The following is a 17,970-nucleotide window of genomic DNA, read 5'->3' as shown; positions in this document are numbered from 1 at the left end:
GGCGCGTTTCCAGCACCTGGAGGAAACCTGGGAAGCACGTAGATGGATGGCTCTGCTCTGATATGTACTTAAGAAAAATCATTTAATCGTGCTGGAGTCTTCACCTTTCAACAACCAAGTGCTGTCACCAGACTTGACTGCCCCACTCCTCCCCTCCCCCCGCACATATATCGTACTTTTATTTTGAAAACGCTGGGGTCTGTAATCTGATCGCAAGGCTGCAGGGGTTGCTGGAGTTTCAGGGGCTAGACGGGTGGTCTCCAACGCCTGAACGCCGGAGCCCTGGGGCTGGACGAGTGTGAGCCTGGGCATGCTTGTGCATTTTCAGCCCCGCACTTCTGTCTGTCTGCCCCGCCCGCAGGGCTGCAGTTCGCCCCCGACCGCGAGGAGTGGGAAGTCGTGTTTCCTGCACTCTGGCGCCGGGAGCCGGTGGACGCGGCTGGCGGCAGCGGGGGCAGCTCCGACCAAGGCTGGGTGCGCGGCGTTGGAGGCGGCAGCGGAGGCGCCCGGGTGCTGGCAGCAGGCAGCTCCCGCGAGGTGCGCTCGGTGGCCCCGGCGCCGCCGGAGGAGCCCGCGGAGGGCCCGTCCGAGCCCCGGCCCCGGCCCCCGCCTCCGGGGGGCGAGGAGGACGAGGAGCTTGAGTCGCAGGAGCTGCCTCGGGGATCCGGTGGGGCTGCCACCTTGTCCCCGGGCGCCCCGGCCTCGTGGCAGCCGCCGCCGCCCCCACAGCCACCCCCGTCTCCGCCCCCCGCCCAGCAAGCCGAGACGGAAGGCGATGAGGTGCTTTTGCGGATACCGGCCTTCTCCCGGGACCTCTACCTGCTGCTCCGGAGAGACGGCCGCTTCCTGGCGCCGCGCTTCGCAGTGGAACAGAGACCGAGTCCCGGCCCGGGCCCCACGGGGGCAGCAGCCTCCCCGCTCCCTCCCGCACCGCCCGACGCTGCCTGCTTCTACACCGGGGCGGTGCTGCGGCACCCCGGCTCTCTGGCCTCTTTCAGCACCTGTGGAGGTGGCCTGGTAAGCGCCCTCCTTCCCCACTCACCACTTCTCCTGCCACCCCTCCCTCTTCCCGGGTACACCAGGCTGATTTGCATGCGCCTCATCCTCTTCCGAAGTGCTCGCCCTGAACTTCACCCTGGTCCGCGCCACCCGGGAGCCTACAGCTCTTACCTCCCAGGGAACACATCCAGGGCAGTCGGTGGACCTGAAGTCTCACTGGGTGGATTAGCAGCCTTTTCCTTCCAGGTGGTTGGTTATACGTTTCTTCTAAATACTATAGGAAACTGTCTCCTTGTGACTCTTTCCCCTGGTTTTACTTCTTTCTGTTTTCCAAAGTAAGCCCACCACGTGGTGTCTTTCAGGAGCTTGGAAGACAACCAATCTGCTCCCTGCTGAATCTCCTCTGTGTGTGTCCCCCACCCCCAGTTCCTCATCTATTATCTTATAGTTTTTTTTTTTCATGTCCTACTTAAAAGTTGTCAGAACAGTTCTCTAAATTTACACTCTGACAACTGCGTAGAATTTAAACACATCTACAACCACACTGGTGAACGGCAGGAGATGAGCGGTACCAACTTAATGACCGGATGACATTAGAATCCAGTCAGTATTCAAAGGGTTATGGTTCCATGATTTAACATTTTCTTTTCTAAGATTTACATTTTATTTGGCAATAGTTCCTTTTCTCCTCTCCCTTCCGTGGAGGAAAGTAGCAAGCGTAAGAGCCTTGCTGAGAGGCCTGTTGGAACTGGAGAGAAAAAGCCATTTATTTGCTCTGTCTGAACAATAGAGATCATCATCGGATTCCCCCCACCCCCATTCTGTCTTGACGCAGGGTTTGGTATGATTGTTACCTCCTGTACGTTGGCTTTCTTTGTGGTAAAGTATACATAGCATAAAAGTTACCATTTTAACCATATTTAGATGTCCACATCAGTGGCATGAAGTACATTTCCATTGCTGTGCAGTTGTCATCACCATGGCCTTTGTGACTGGTTTAAGGCACACCTCACAAAATATTGAAAACACCCATGTCATTTGTGGCTTCATTTTGTTGTTCCCAGTGAGCCGTTGATGGAATCCACAAGGACTCGTCTGAAAGCAACCTGCCTATTTGGAGAAAAATCTAATAGTAATTATTTAGTCCTTTTCAAAGTACCTCGTCATTCTGGATCTCATTTTTCCTATTCACAGCAGAAAATATCAGCACATTCAAAGCTACCTAAAGCCAGGAAATGTAAAAAGATGGTTAAAAAGACAAACAAAATGAAACTGGAAATTTTTACCTCTGCCCTCCTAATGACCGTTAGTCGGATGATATAAATTGCTGGACAGGGCTATATTTTACCAGAAGCTCATAATGATGAATATTCAAATAGGGACATTTTTTGCCACAAGTGAAAAGAACTGGCATGGCAAAATACTTGAAAAGCTTTTAAAAATGTTTTTTATGGAACTGATGCTTGAATACTTCACTGGGGGAAACATTTTGTGGGGGATTTCATTGTTCACTAGTTTTTGTCCAGGGATTAAATAAGTACATATCGAAAGTTCTCGATTGGTGGAAGGAATAGGGGATAAAGCATTTCACTGTGTTGAAATGTGGGCTTTCGGTCAGATTTTCCAAATGAGCTATACCTTTCTCTCCATATTTAAGGGAGCAAAGTTAGAATTATGAGTAGGTGGTTCATAGACTAAATAGGAGCTTGACATACCTCCCTGTTTATCATGTTGGACTTCTGCTCATTTTTCCTATTAGCCACATATGTGTATGTTCTGAACTGGGAAGTCTTTGTTATTGAGGAAAACTGATGTTGCCAGCAATACAGTGCAGCAGTCAGACTCTGAGTAAAAAGTTAGTAGGCAAAAAGCCAAGAAGGGTGGGTTTGCTACTCCAGACTCCACTGTGCCAGCCCTTTTCCCTTATGGGGTGGGTTAGGAAAAAGGGAGCATAATTTGTTATCTGATCTAACATCGGCTTGTTTCCTGGTGATTGACAAGTCCTATATCTCCCTGGGCTTCAGTTTTCATAAGTAAAAGAAGAGAACGATGATTTAATTAATTATTAGATGGTAGAATTAAAATTCTGTTGGATGTTAAATGTATTCTTGGTCCTGTGTTAGCGGCTTGCAGATTAGGAGAAGGACATCATATACAAGTAGATATGATATAGGTTGTCATGAAACAGTGACACATCGACATGATGAATCAAATGTTATGCCCACAGTCAAGTCCTGCTTGGGGAATTGAAGGAGGCTTCCCAAAGCAGATAGAGTTTAATTGAATTTATAAGTGTGGGGAGACTTTCTCTTGGCTGTAAAGAGTTGAAGAGTGTTCTAGAGGGAGGGAAGAGACTGAGTGGAGAAGTGGAAGTTCAGAGTGTATCAAGGGAACGAAAAAAAAGTCTCCCACGACTAGGCCAGTAGGTGCAATAGGGAAATGACCCCCAAATACTTGGTGAGATCAAACCTCAAAAGCCTTGTATACTGGAGTATGGGCTTTTTTCTGGCTAAGTGTTGATTATCACAGGACGACATTTTTGCTCCTCTATATTTCTAGAATTCTTTGATCCTGTAATTCTAATGTGAGGAATCATGATGTCTTTATATGAGGGTGAATTATTTATAAATGCAACTGCTTTTAGTTTGCAACAGTTTTTTCTTCTCAGTTAGTGAAAGCTTTTTTGATTGTCAGTTGCACAGAAAAGAGTGGATCTCTATGTATACCTTTGCTTCCTCTCTCTCGGTAGCTATGCCTACTGGTACCTGAATCCCTCAACACCTTTTGGATTATCATATATTTGAAAGGATCTAAAAATCTCTTTCAAAGGAAGTAGATTATCAGCTATTCAGTATTGCAAAGTGGTGAACACCTATGAGATCGGCCACTTAATTCTTCAGATTTCAGTCTAACTTGTGCTGTGAAGAGAAACATGCTAGAATGGGGAATTGGGGTACAAGGTCAAGTGCTGCCTTCTCAAAATATTTAATCTTTCTGGATCTCACCCTATTTACAAAATGTAGAAATTGTATTATATGTCTATCGATTGATGGATGAAGTGTTCTATTTGTTTCCCCCTGTTAGTCTCTGATATTGAATAACAATCTTAGTTGAGCCATATATTCGACCTAATAGATACACACATATCATAATACTAAGTAAGTAAACATTGAACAATTGTTATTGAACAATTCATTTGAGCTTCTACAGATACACAAATAAGATGAAAAAGCCTTGATAGATTTCAAGGAGTTCCCAGCCTGGCCTACCAGTCACAAATGTAAACTTGGAAATATTATTACAGATATGTACAAATGTAGGTATGCCCTAAGTGCTACGATGGTACTATCTTGTTCATTTCTTTTCATTTCCACTATATTGTAGGATGTCCAGATTTTAGTAGGCACTCAATAAAAATCACTGAATAAAATACAAAGCACGCAGCATTTTATTATGTTTTAAATAATCTCTAAAAAATTGAAATACAAAAGCCACAAATTAAATTCCACGAAAGAGTGCAATTATGGTTGCTCAAAAGTAACACAATACTTAAACACACACACACACACACACACACACACACACACACACACACACCCACCACCTCTAAGCACTGAGCCAAGGTAAACTACATCAGCACATACCTTGCCTTTGGTTCTCTTTAGATGGACTGTTGAAATGGCTATCAGTAATATTTAGATTGTTTTTTCAGAGTGGTAAAGAATGACTGACTCTTACAACTTTACTTAAATTGTGAGTTTTATACAGTAGTCATTTTATTAGCTCTTGATACAGAATCTGCAGGTTTGTGTAAAGTCAAAGTTTTTTTTTTTTTCAATTTGCTCCTTTACTTGAATTAAAGTATTAGATGCCCTGACAAGTGTTGAACACTTAAATATTTGGGGGTACCTATTTTGGACAAGTTACTTTATCAAATATGAATAGGAAAGCAGGAGAGGAGGGTGTCAGTGCAGGGGGCGGGGGAAGGGTAGTTCATATCTAGAAGAATTGGGGTAGAAGTGGAATCAGCATCCAAATGGAAGAAGTAAGATTGCAGACTAACCTCGTATCTCTACCTTCTTCGTTCATGCCAAATCTTAGGAATGACAGAAAAGATATTTTAAATAAATCCAAAGCAGTATTATAAGAGAATGCCATCAGTGCATCAGACATTTTGAATATCTCCTGAAAGCCTGAAAACAGTTTGGACTGGATTAATGGAAAACATATAGACGTTAGAAAACATCTGTGCATGGTGGGAGCTATGCCAGAGGAGCTGGCTCACTGCACTCGTAGGAAAGAGGATGCATCGGGCAGGGGAGGCCCTAGAGCAACAGCATCACTGACTTTTTCTGTTGTCCAGTTATGAGAACCAGCAGAGGCCAAATGCGTGTCCCTAAGGCAGGAGCTGAGGGAATGGAGACAGAGCTTTCCCGGGCATTTTGGTGATACCAGAGGACAGAGAGCCTTCCACTCTCAAAAGATGAATTGTTATCTCCCTGCATCCAGTAGGAGGTCCTACTTGTCTCTCCAAATAACTGGAGAAGAGCAGGGTAACTGAACTAGTCAATAGATAGGTAAGCAGGGAAACCAAAAAGTGATGAGCTGATGCCCAAGGATATCTTTTAAGAAAATGAACCGTATAAAAGAGACTCATCAAACTCTGATTAATTAATACACAAAGCAAAAAAAGTTAATAGAATAAATAGAATACTTCAGCAGAAAAATAGGGTGGATGTAAATGCATGGAAAGAATAAATTAAAAAATACAGGAAGAGCTTCTGTTCAGAAAAAGTGATTAGATAAAATGGAACAAAAATTTTTTGATCGCTAGAATTAAAAACAACATAGATGAACTGATCAGTAAGTTTGTGGCCTTGATCAAACTCGAAAATTATCCCAGAACATAATATAAAAGACAAGTCGATGCAAAATATGAAAGAAAAGTTGTCAGCCATAAATCATAGATCTAGATGGTCCAAATTTCTCTAGTAGAATTTAATTTTAAAAATAAGTTATAGGATGGAATTTTAAAATGCATGCAATCTACCCTAAACATTTGATTCTAATTTAAATCACTAAACTATATATTCATCAGCTAACCCTTAGATGTAAGGCCAGATTTTACTTACTCCTTTGAGTGTAGGTCAGATAACTGGTGTTTCAGGTGAGTGTTACTCAACATCGCACCAAAACCAATTTCCAATATAGGCTTCTATACTTGGAATAAAAATTAAAGACAAGTGTAAGACAATTTATGTGTAGAATCCTGGACTCTAAAAATTTTCAAATATTTTTATATATTTTTATTAAATTTATTAGGGTAACATTGGTTAACATTACATAAATTTCAGGTGTACAACTTTCTAGTACGACATCTGTATATTGTGCGCTCACCACCCAAAGCTTAGTTTTCTTCTGTCACCATATGTTTCATCCCCTTTAATCTTTTTCCTCTCCCCCTACTCCCCTTTCCTTCTTATAACCACCATTCTCTTGTCTGAACCTATAAGTTTGTTTTTTGTTTTATTTGTTCATTTGTTGCTTTTTGTTTTATATTGAACATATGAGTAATATCACACTGTTTTTGTTCTTTTCCATCACCTAGCATAATACTCTAAAGATCCATCTATGTTGTCACAAATAGCAATATTTCATCTTTTTTATGACTGAGTAGTATTCCACTGTATTTATGTACCGCATCTTCTGTTGAAGGACACTTAGGTTGTTTTCATGTCTTGGCTATTGTGAATGATGTTGTAATGAATATAAGGATGCATAGATCTTTATGAACAAGTGTTTAAAACAATTTTTGAATTTTTTATAGCTGTTTCATCCCAAATAAAATTAGAGCAATTTTTTTTTTCAGTGACTTACTTTTCTCAAGTTTTTCCCAAAAGCTTCATGGGATTTTGCACTCATAGTTCACTGGTTCACTGGCTATAGTATTTAGTTTTTTTTAAAAATTATGTTATTGCAAAATGTGCTTACTAGTACTTAAACAAATATAGTTGATTGTTGTTAAACATGCAGGCCTACTGGTGGAAATAATTGTTTACATTAAGACAAGGCAGGAATCTACTAGCTGTGAGCATTCAGCATGCAGCCATCATATTTTCTGGATTGTGTGTAGAGTGTTGTTTAATTCAATGATATGAGTCGCATTGTCTGTTATAATCAATGTTGATTAGGTAGAGATTAAGAGAGCTTTCTTCGTATCAAAATCAAATTTGCCATAGATAAAGGAAGACACATACCTTCAAACTTAAGGACCGACCATTAAACTCAGAGTCGCATAGGTAAAGAGAGACCCAAACCTAGCCACGCTGTGGCAGAATATTAGAAAATCAAAGATAAAGAGGAAATTCTACAAATTTAATAAAGGAGAGATTATCTACAATGGAATGAGTGTCAGACTGACATTAGAGATTAAATCAGTAATACTGGACGCTAGAGGGTCATGTTTTGATAGCTTCAGGGTTCTGAGGAAACATGATTTTAAATCCTGAATTAAGCCAAACTACCATTTAAACCTAAAGGCAAATTAAAATCATTTCCAAATTATAAGGACTCAAACTTTACCACACAGAACCTCTGAAAAGGTATGCAGTGAAAAGTCTACCTTTACCACCCCCTCCCCGGTTATACTCAGTGTTCTTTCCTAGGAGTAGTAAGGGTTATTAGTTTCTAGAAGTAATTGATTCATAAACAAATAAATATGTAAATATAAATTTATAGCTTTTTAAACCCACATTATTTACATACTCATGAGATTATCACATATGAATGCATTAAGAGGTTCCCCGTTCTTTATTCGTAATCCATTTTATCTGCAAGTATGTCCCATAATCTACATAATCAGTTTGGTGTTAATGTATGTTTGATTGATTCCAGTATTTTCCTATTATGAACAGTGCTAAAAAAATAGGACTCTGTAGATACGCCATTTTGCCTACGTGATGAATATCTGTGTCAAAGGGCATGTGTACAGGGAATTTGGGGAGATATTACCTGATTGTACCCCATAAGGTGGTGTCACTTGACATTTAGGCCAGCGGAGTGTAAAAATGTGTCTTCTGAGCTGTTAACAATATGGGTGTTATTAAAAATGTTGATCTTCATGAAATCTAATAAGCAAAAAATGTTCTCTCAATGTATCTTTAATTTACTTTTCTTTTGTACTATGCTGAGGCTGAGATCTTTTTGTATTTTTGCTCCATTTCCTTTTCTGTAAACTTTCCATTCATATCTTCTACTCGTTTTTTTTTAATGAGATTTTGGTCTTTTTCATTCCTAATTCTAGAGCTCTTTTTATATTAGCATTTTAAAATGGTAAATATTAATTAAAATGGTAAATAGTAGTTATTAATATTAATAACAATGGTAAATATTAATTAAAATGGTAAATAGTAATTATTAATATTAATAACAATAGAAAGTTTAGAAAATATGTAAAATAAGTCATCTGTAATCTTACTAATTCATAGATAACCACTGTTAACTTTTTAGTGGATATGCTTAAAAGGAAATATGAGTATCAAATATTCACATTAAAAAAAATTTACCGGTAAGCCAGGAAAAGCAAATTTTCTCAAACATTATTTTTGGTTCATAAGATTGGCACAAATTATGCAGATCGATAATATCCAGTGGGCATGCCTGGGGAACACTTAATTTTATACATTGTAGGAGAATAAATTGGTAGAGCCTTTTGTGTGGTATATATTTAAATTTTTAAATGTGTCTACCCTTCATTTTAGCAATTCTTTTGTAGATATCAACATTAGAGGAATATTCATATAAGTGCAAAAGATTTATGTGTGAGCCTATTCGTTGCAGCTGTTTATAAGAACAGAACAGTAAATATTCATCAGTAATGGGCTAGTTACATCTATATATTGTGTTGAATGCTCAGAGAAAAAAGATTAAAAGAATAGTTTCTTGCTTCGAAGTATTTACAATCTTCAAGGAATCGTTTCTTTGCCTCATCTTCTTGTCTTCCCTGTGTTCATCACAGTCTTTTGATTTAGTAAGTGTTGAATGTCTCCTCATTAACTTTAAATGCACGTCTCTTGAAAGCATCCTGTGGTTTTCCAGTTTAAAACTTAGAATGACACAGATGATCATAGTTCTGGTGACATTGATACCTGGGAGAAGTTTCTGTATTTGGAGTGGGGTGATATGCAGATACCATACTCTTATATAAGAAAGTGACACAGGGAATTCTAATAAAAAGAATCAGCATTCTGATGGAATAAGCAACATTGTACATAACTACTCATGTATTTGTCTTAGTGACCTGAGAGAGTTTAGGCATGGACCAATTTTGTGAGAAAAACTTTTGTTTATTTCATAATATTTATTAATATTAATATTATATATTTATTTGAAGTTTATTCGCTGAATCATAAGTATAGTATACTTTTTAAATTCAGGCAATTCTTTATAGGAGTCTTAAATTTTTTTATGCAACACTAAAACAGAACATTTTTACTTAGCTCACAGAGAATCAAATGTTTAACTGCAATTACATTTTACCCCAGATGGTTTTATGGTTTTGTGCTTGCGAAATAAAGAATAATCAGAGGAGTTCCAGGTTCTTGATAGATGGAAATTGTGTTAAATTAGGGATATAGTCTTGACATATTTTGTGGCAGTGGAAGAATCAGTGGTCTTTCTTGGATTTGGGGTGGGGGGTGGGGTTCCCGAAAGGAGGTCTTAAGATTCCCTTAGCCAAGTGAGGGCCATAATTTGATGCAGAGTGCATTTAGGGTGCAGCCATGGTGAGCACATCATCTTGTCTCCATCTCATCTTTGTTCTAATGCCAAGCCCTTGACTGAGAGAAGTGAGAAAATGGGAACTCAGCCATTTCAATGCTCCCAGATATTTGAACAGAAATATTGCATGGTGGTGTTGGGAAATCCCTTGGGGATGAGATAGCTGAGGATTTGTCTTTTCTAGCAAGAGAGACTTGATTTCATTTCATAATTAATGTGTGTATATCTGCAATAAATTATTAACTATTTAGGCTTTAACTCAGATGATCAGGGGATGGAGCTGGTGAGCCCCGACCAATTTTGGCATTGTTAAACAGCTTCTGCTTGCCTGTTGGTTCCCATTAAAAAAAAAAAAAAGATCTAATCATATATTTTTTTTCCTTTACAAGCACATAAAGATGTTTAGCTACAGATTTGTTTTTCAGCCCTCTTACCTAACGAATATGACCATTTTCTACGGAGAGCCCATACCATCAGCTATTTGCTCATGCTTCTGGATGCCCCCTGTTCCTTCAAGTCTGGTGTGCAGACACCTTATCAAACTCATGGTGGTGGGGGTGAGGTACAAGAAGTGGGGGATTCCCCTTGTAAAACCAGAGTCTCAGATTGAGCCTCAAATTTAAGAAATGTATTTAAAAAGAATCCAAGGTAATTCCTGTGTAAGCTAAAACTTGAGAGCAGTCGCTTCTCTAACTCTGAAAGCGGCAGACGTCGTGATCTGTAACAACTAGGTTTGCATCCGCCAAATCTTATACCATAGGCGTCTTGAACGAATTTTAATACTTTTATTTTTTTTAACCTTCTATCTTTACCTTTAACATCCTCCCAAGAACCCACTTAGATTCCATTGAGCTAGAAAGGATTTAATGGATTTTAAATGATTATTCAATAGGCTATACATGAGAACTCGCTGGGAGATAATATAATGGGATCTTAATGCCACTGAATGTTTTTCCACTCTTCAGGTGAAAAAATATTCAAAGGTTAAAACTTGCTTCCTATTCTAGAATTTGGAAGTATATAGAGCAAATTATTTTAAACTGTCATCAACAGTTTTATTGGTAATGTAGCAGGAGACTTACTCCAGATGTTTCATAATAGTTACTGTAATAAAATAAAATTTATCAGAAGTAAGGGAAGAAAGTTCAAATGTGGATAAATGAAGACCGAGGCCCATTGGAGAGGAATATTAGAACATTAGTGAGAAAATTGTACTCTTTGTGAGAGATTATCTACACTGACTGGCAGTGCATCATGGTCAGGTTAAGAGGATTTTGGAGATGCATAAGAATTAAACAGTAAGCTATCCAATGGCAGAAATAAATTAACAAGTTTTATCTACTCATTCACATTCTAAGAATTTGAATGTCAAGAGTTCCATAAAAATAATTAGAGTTAAAAGTCAAAAATAAAACAAGAAGAGTGGCCAGGCAAATAATTACGTTAGCTAATCTGATTAGTGCGAATGGTCTGCCTCCATGATAATTTAAATATATGTAATAGCAACTAAAATGTGATAGACATATCTTCATTATGAAAGTATTATATTACCAGTAAATATTTTAGTGTATGCAGTTCACAGATAGGCAGTTCAATTATTGATAGAGGAACTTAAGTGTAATTAGCATAGGGTCTTTGTGTTGTCTGGTTCTGGTTGTGTGCTTGCAAATAATGTAACTTATAACTTCAAAATTTTATTACAACAAAATAGAAAGTTTGAGTAATTTATTATGAAAGTAACAATTATGTATAAATATAATTAACCAAGCGTTATGTCTGAATAATTTATTGTGGAAATATTTGTCGTTTTATAAATTTAATTGTTAGCGCCCCATTTTCTTTATTAACATAGATATTTTCTATATCTCTATAACTCTCTAATTAGAGGTGGTTGTAATTAGCAATGTTTTAAAACATATTGAATTGGTATTTTAAGATGAAAAGTAGAAACGTCTAGGTCGAACCTAATTATTACTCATTAGTAAGATAGATTCATGGATATGTCCAGCTGATTTTTCAATGCAACGAATTGAAAAAGATATTGTGAATGCTTTTCTTTCTAATATCTTTCTCCTGGCATGATTTATATACCATAAAATTCACGCAAATGTACAATTCTGTGATTTTAGTACGTTTACAGAATAGTACAACCATTGCCACAATCTAGTTTTAAAATATCTCCATCATCCCAAAGGGATCCCTCATACTCATTTGCATTCACCCTATTCCTAACCCCAGTCTCGACTAACCATTAATCTCTCTGTTTATATAGATTGGCCTTTGTATTTTGTATAAATGAAGTCATATAAAATTTGGTCTTTTGTGTCTGGCTTCTTAAACTTAGCGTAGTGTTTTTGAGGTTCTTCCCTGTGGTAACATGTATCAGTACTCATTCCTTTTTATAGCTGAATGAATATACCATGTTTTGTTTACCCATTCATTTAGTTGATGGGCATTTGGATTGTGCGCAAGTCTTTGTGTAGATATACATTTTCATTTCTCTTGGGTAGATACCTAGGAGTGGAGTTGCTTGGTCACATGGTAAAATTATGTTTAATATTTAAGAAACTGCCAAATTCTTTTCCAAAGTACTACACCATTTTAAATGTGTTAGGATTCCAGTTTCCCCACATCCTCAACAACACTTGGTATTGTGTCTTTTTGATAACTATAATTCACATTTCTCTAGTGACTAATATGGATCATCTTTTCATTTGCCATTTCATAGCCACTCATATATCATCTTTGGTGGAATGTTTATTCAAATCTTTTGCTTATTTTCAATTAGGCTTTTTGTCTTTCTACTATTTAGTTTTAGAGTTCTTATATACTCTGGATGTAAATTCTTTGTCACACATATGATTTGCTAATGTTTTCTTCCAGTCTATGGACATCTATTCATTTTCTTAACGGTGTCTTTTAAAGCCAGTTTTTAAAAATCCAATTTATTATTATTATTATTATTTGTTATATGGAATGTACTTTGGTATTGTATCTAAGAACTTTGTGTCTAACTCAAAGTCACAGAGACTTTCTCCTATGTTTTCTTTCATAATTTCTGTATTTACTTTTAAGCCTATGATTCATTTTGTTAGTTTTTGCATATGGTATGAGGTAAGGGTCTAAATATATATCTCCAATTTTCTGTCAGTACTATTTGTGGAAAAGACCATCCTTTCCTCATGAAATGCCATGGAACCTTGTCAGAAGTTAATTCAAAAGTTAATTAACCACAAATGTTAATTTGAATTATTAATAATATTCTTTTGATCTGTATGATCATCCCTTTGTCAATACCATGCTGTCTTGATTTATGTCACTTTATGCTGGTTTTTTTTTATTCTAATGAATCTTAGCTTATGTTTAAATATATTTCCTTTCCTTTAGCCCAATTTCATTTAGATCCCACCAAGTTATTTATTTTTTATTTTTATTTTTCAATTAGAGTTGACATTCAATTTTTAAAATATTGGTTTCAGATATACAGCATAGTGGTTAGACATTTGTATAATTTACAAGGTGATTCCCCAGATTTGTCGAGTACCTATATCTGGCACTATATATATAGTTATTAAAATATTATTGACTATATCCTTTATGTTGTACTTCACATCTCCATGACTATTTCATAACTTACCCATTTGTTCTTCTTAATCTCTTTTTTGAATGCAGAAAGTATAAATCCTTCAATTTTGATTTCCTTTTTCAAAACTGTTTTAGCTCCTCTGGATACTTTGCATTTCTATATAACTTTGGGATCAGATGGTCAATATCTCCAAAGAGTCTTCTGGGACTTTAATAAGGATTATGTTTAAAGATCAGTTCTGGGAGAGTTTTCATCTTAAACAATACACAAGCTTTTTTTTTTTTTTTCCCTAACTGGACATGATTATTTCTAGAGAAACCATTAGAGGATGTTCATGGACGCTCCACGGACTAATAAGGAATAAAATTAGCTACTGATAGCTCATATTATAATGTCTAAAATGGACAAAGATTTAAAATTTTTAAAGGATTTATGAAAACAAATAATCAAAGCCATTCATTTGGAGGTATACAAATAAGGTATACAAGATGGGAAGTTATAGAATTAGTGTCTTTGCAGGATTGGGACATGAATCCAGACTTAATTATTGTTTCATATATACCACTTCTGTGAAAAAAATCAAAGTCGTTAGTATCAGCGTTCAAATCAAGTAAACAAATAAATGCAAATAAATTAACAAAATCCAAATCAACCTTTTCAGGAAGCAGATTTTAGTTGTAAACATTCAAAGTTATTCTGTAAATATAAACCTCTATCCACATTATTTTGGGTGTTTATTCAAATAGTACTAAGAATTCCAGTACAGTGCCTCTACTAAAAGCTAAAACAATACACTCTCTCTAGTAATAGGAATCATGATTGAGGAAATGTTAGGGAAATAAAGGCCCTTAGATAGTTAATCTGTTAGGCATTTATTTAATAATGATATAAAGAAGCCTAGTAAAGGATGGAAATATTTTATTTAGTTAATTCCAATAGATAATTTTTCATATTTTAGCAGTTCTCACATGGGGTATTTCATAATGCTGACGGCATCTTAGACTTGATGACATTTGATATGAAAGTAAATATGGACTTGGTGTCATTTTAGGAAATGAATGTTTATGAAGGTCTAGTTGCAACTGTTCTGGAAAAACTTGACTCAGTAAGTAACAGGGAATGATACCAGAATGATTCTATTTAAATCTCTGATTTTGAATAATAATGTATGGAGATAGATACAGAAAAGCTTTGTAGTTTTTTTTTTAATGTGCTTAAAAATTTTCTGCTTAAGTTGACTCTAGGTCAGGATTAAACCAAATTTTTGTCCCTGTAAATCTCATATTAAATTTGAGCTTTAAAGGATAAAATGATGGTCCAAGAATTCTATCAGGAGAGATGCTTTGGATTGGTCAGAGGAAAATAGACACGACATACGTACAACTATCACTTGAAAGTTAGGTCTACATTTCAACCGGTAAAATGGTAAATTAAAGAAATATATTTGATTACTATTTAATTCCCGTGATTGTTTATCATCCATTTGCAGTTCTCTTTGTAAGGCCCTGAGAGTTGACATGATCTGTATGAATCGACATGACCTTCCTATGAAGGAGGTAGAGTGATGAAGGTAGAAAGATAAAAGAGAAGTAAACACACTGATGAATATTTATAGTATGTTTTAAGCTTAAGAATATGGAAACCTCTTATTTCTATTTGAAATGTTTTTGAATAACATATTAAAGCATCCTTGGGGACAGCCCAATACTGCACATTAATATGGTTTAAAAAGTCTCCGAAGCATTTGCCTATAGTTAGCTCAGTTGTAGTATTTTAGAAAGTGTTCTAATAACTTGGCTGCTCTTGCCTTTGGCGATGGAGTCTCCACAAGTGTACAGTGTCCAATTTTGGGGTACTTGGTCACATGGTCTTACGTGTTCTGAACCTATTAATAACTCACCATAGGCTTGTAAGAGAATACATCAGACTCTATATTAGAACTGCATAATCAACTGTATACTTAATCCTTCTCTCATTTCTTTCCATTACCTATTCTAGAAGACACATTCAGTTCTGTGTTCAGTGCTTCTATCATCTCCTCCTATTCCAGTAATTCTAAAATGGATTTCAATTAATTAGTCTTGGAGAGTTAAAAAATAATACAATATAAGTGAAAGAGAAAACAGTGGAAGGGCTACTATGATAATATAAATGATTATAACCATGATAATAACATAGGTTTTTAAAGTACTTTACAATTTATAACTTGCATTTATCAAAATCTTTTGGTTGTAATATAGCTACACATTTTTAGAAAATAAGCGACCAGCTCAAACAAATGCTTATGTGTAAATCTAGTTTTTATAAACTGAATTTTAGTTTAAGGGCCCTAGAGGATGTAGCTATGTTAGGGAAAGTTATTGGAATTTTTTCTAAATAAATAATAACACCTCACCTAATTTAGTATTGCTTTCTTAGCACAAATCTGGTTGGGAAATGCCGTGTAAAAATTTAGGATACTCTTTACATGTTTTGAAAGTGTTCATAAACTTTACATTTAAAAAATAAGAATAGCTTTCTATGGCATGGTAGTGGTAGATAGTAAAGGACAAGAAACATACCTGCAAGAAATAGAAAAAGTGCTAGAATCTTCCACTAATCATACCTACAAGGGCGGGAAGCTAGTGACACCTCCACCTTTTTCTTTGTTAAATCAGTAGAAAAAATTCAGTGAATAGAGGTGCTGCTGTTTCTGTTTTCATCAATTTTAAATAAAGAATTGAGGCCCAGAACATAATAGCTACTATTTATTGAACACTGCTATATGCCATACTCATACTACCATAAGTATGGCTAATTTTTATAGAAACCCACTACACTAAGATACATGCTCTCACTCAGTTTTATAAGGATGCGGAAGCTCATAGGGACTGAATAGATCACTTACCAGGCAGCCGATAAGGCCTGGAGGTGAAATCAAAGCTGTGTGTGTGTGTGTGTGTGTGATGTGTGTGTGTGTGTGTGTCTATGTGATGAAAATATTTTTTTGCTTTTTATTTATTAGCAGTACATAACACATTCACATCATTTTAAGTTTTGATCCAAGGTATGGAGTAGAAATTGAAATGGAGTAGATGTAGGAGTAGAATTGAACATAGTAGAAATTACTGATTTTTTTAAGAATTAATTTTTTCATTATAGTTGACATACAATATTAATTTTAGGTGTACAGCATAGTGGTTAGAAATTTATATACCTTACAAAGTGATTACTTTGTACCCATCTGTTTCATAAATAGTTATTACAACCATCATAGGCCTAACTACATAGTACAGTCAACAATAGTGTAAGTTCTGTTTTTCCAAATGTTCTTGAGCTGCAGTTGGCTGAATTTATTTTGATTCGGAACCTATGGGTAGGGAGGGTCAACCATAATTTGCCTAAGGTTGCCAAGGAAGCAAGTTGGAAATCAAATCAGCTCTGTTTGATTTCAAAGCCAATATTCTTCATAGAAGTGGTTTGAAGACTGGGTTCTGCAGAACTATACAGTCCTGAATTGGTATGTTTCAGGTTTTGGGGTAAAAGGTGAACTCCAGTTGTGTATTTTACCACGTTCATATCAACACACTCCTGGTATTCTCAGACCGTTATTTTTTCTTCTAATCTTTACTTACATCTCAGTAATTGGTAGAATGAATAGAAAGAAAAAATATATGGAAAGAATGGAAAATACCATCAATCGATTTGACTGAATCGACACTTACAGAATATTTTGTATCTAATGTGCATGGAAGTCATCATGATAGATCATATGCTGGGCTGTTAAATTAGTTCAAATTATATATTTAATTGTGAGAAAATATACAACTGACAAGAGGATGAAGTATTATAATAGCATGAAGACCAATTTGATAATATTTAATAAATATGAAGACATGGATCTCCACAAGCCAAAATTTTACTGCTATATACTATATTTAAAATAGCCAAAAACACACTCATGTGTTCTCTAACAGTGCATTTAGTGGAAATCAACAACAAAAAGATCCGAATTTAGCATAAATTTGCAAATGAAATCATATACTACTAAATAATACATGGTTCAAAGAAGAAACCACAATAGAACTTTGAATGAATGAAAATGAGAATAAAATATATCAAAAAATATGGAATGCAGCTAAAGCAATACTTACGGGAACATTTCCTAACATAGCATTAAATACTTATGTGAGGAAAGAAGATGGGTCAATTCTAAATTAGGATAAGAAGACAAAGTAATCAAAAATATAGAGAACAAAAGAATGTGTATAAGGGCAGAGATCAATAAAGTTTAAAAAAGCAGAAAAAGAGTGGAGAAAAATAAAATTTCTGGAAAGAATAACGAAATTCATATATCTCTGCCTAGATTGATCAAAGAGGGAAAACACAAATTATCAATTTTAGGAATAAAAGGGAGACATCTTTACTATTTTTTTGGAATTAAAATGATAAGGAAATATGAACCACTTTATGTCAAAAAGTTTACATTAGATGAAAGGGACCAATTCCTTGAAAGATACATATGTTAATAAACTGACTTAAGAAAATAATGTAGAATATCTGTGGAGCCCTAAATGTACTATAATTGAATTCATAGTTAAATTTTCTGCCACGAAGAAAATTCCAGT

General features: G+C 36.0%; 1 protein-coding gene across 1 annotated transcript in view; it reads left to right on the top strand.

Annotated features, from left to right (window-relative positions):
* Positions 1–17,970, top strand: part of ADAMTS19 (ADAM metallopeptidase with thrombospondin type 1 motif 19) — a 214,067-nt gene that overhangs the window by 350 nt on the left and 195,747 nt on the right. Inside the window, exon 2 of the mRNA XM_039880005.1 lies at positions 362–1,017. Within this exon, the coding sequence (XP_039735939.1) occupies positions 362–1,017 (656 nt within the window). The remainder of the gene's footprint in view (positions 1–361; positions 1,018–17,970) is intronic.

The sequence above is a fragment of the Pteropus medius genome, unplaced genomic scaffold (genome assembly GCF_902729225.1).
Source record: "Pteropus medius unplaced genomic scaffold, Ma_sr-lr_union100, whole genome shotgun sequence".
Classification (NCBI taxonomy): Eukaryota; Metazoa; Chordata; class Mammalia; order Chiroptera; family Pteropodidae; genus Pteropus; species Pteropus medius.
Note: the sequence above shows the minus strand (reverse complement) of the source record. Positions and strands in the feature narration are given on the sequence as shown.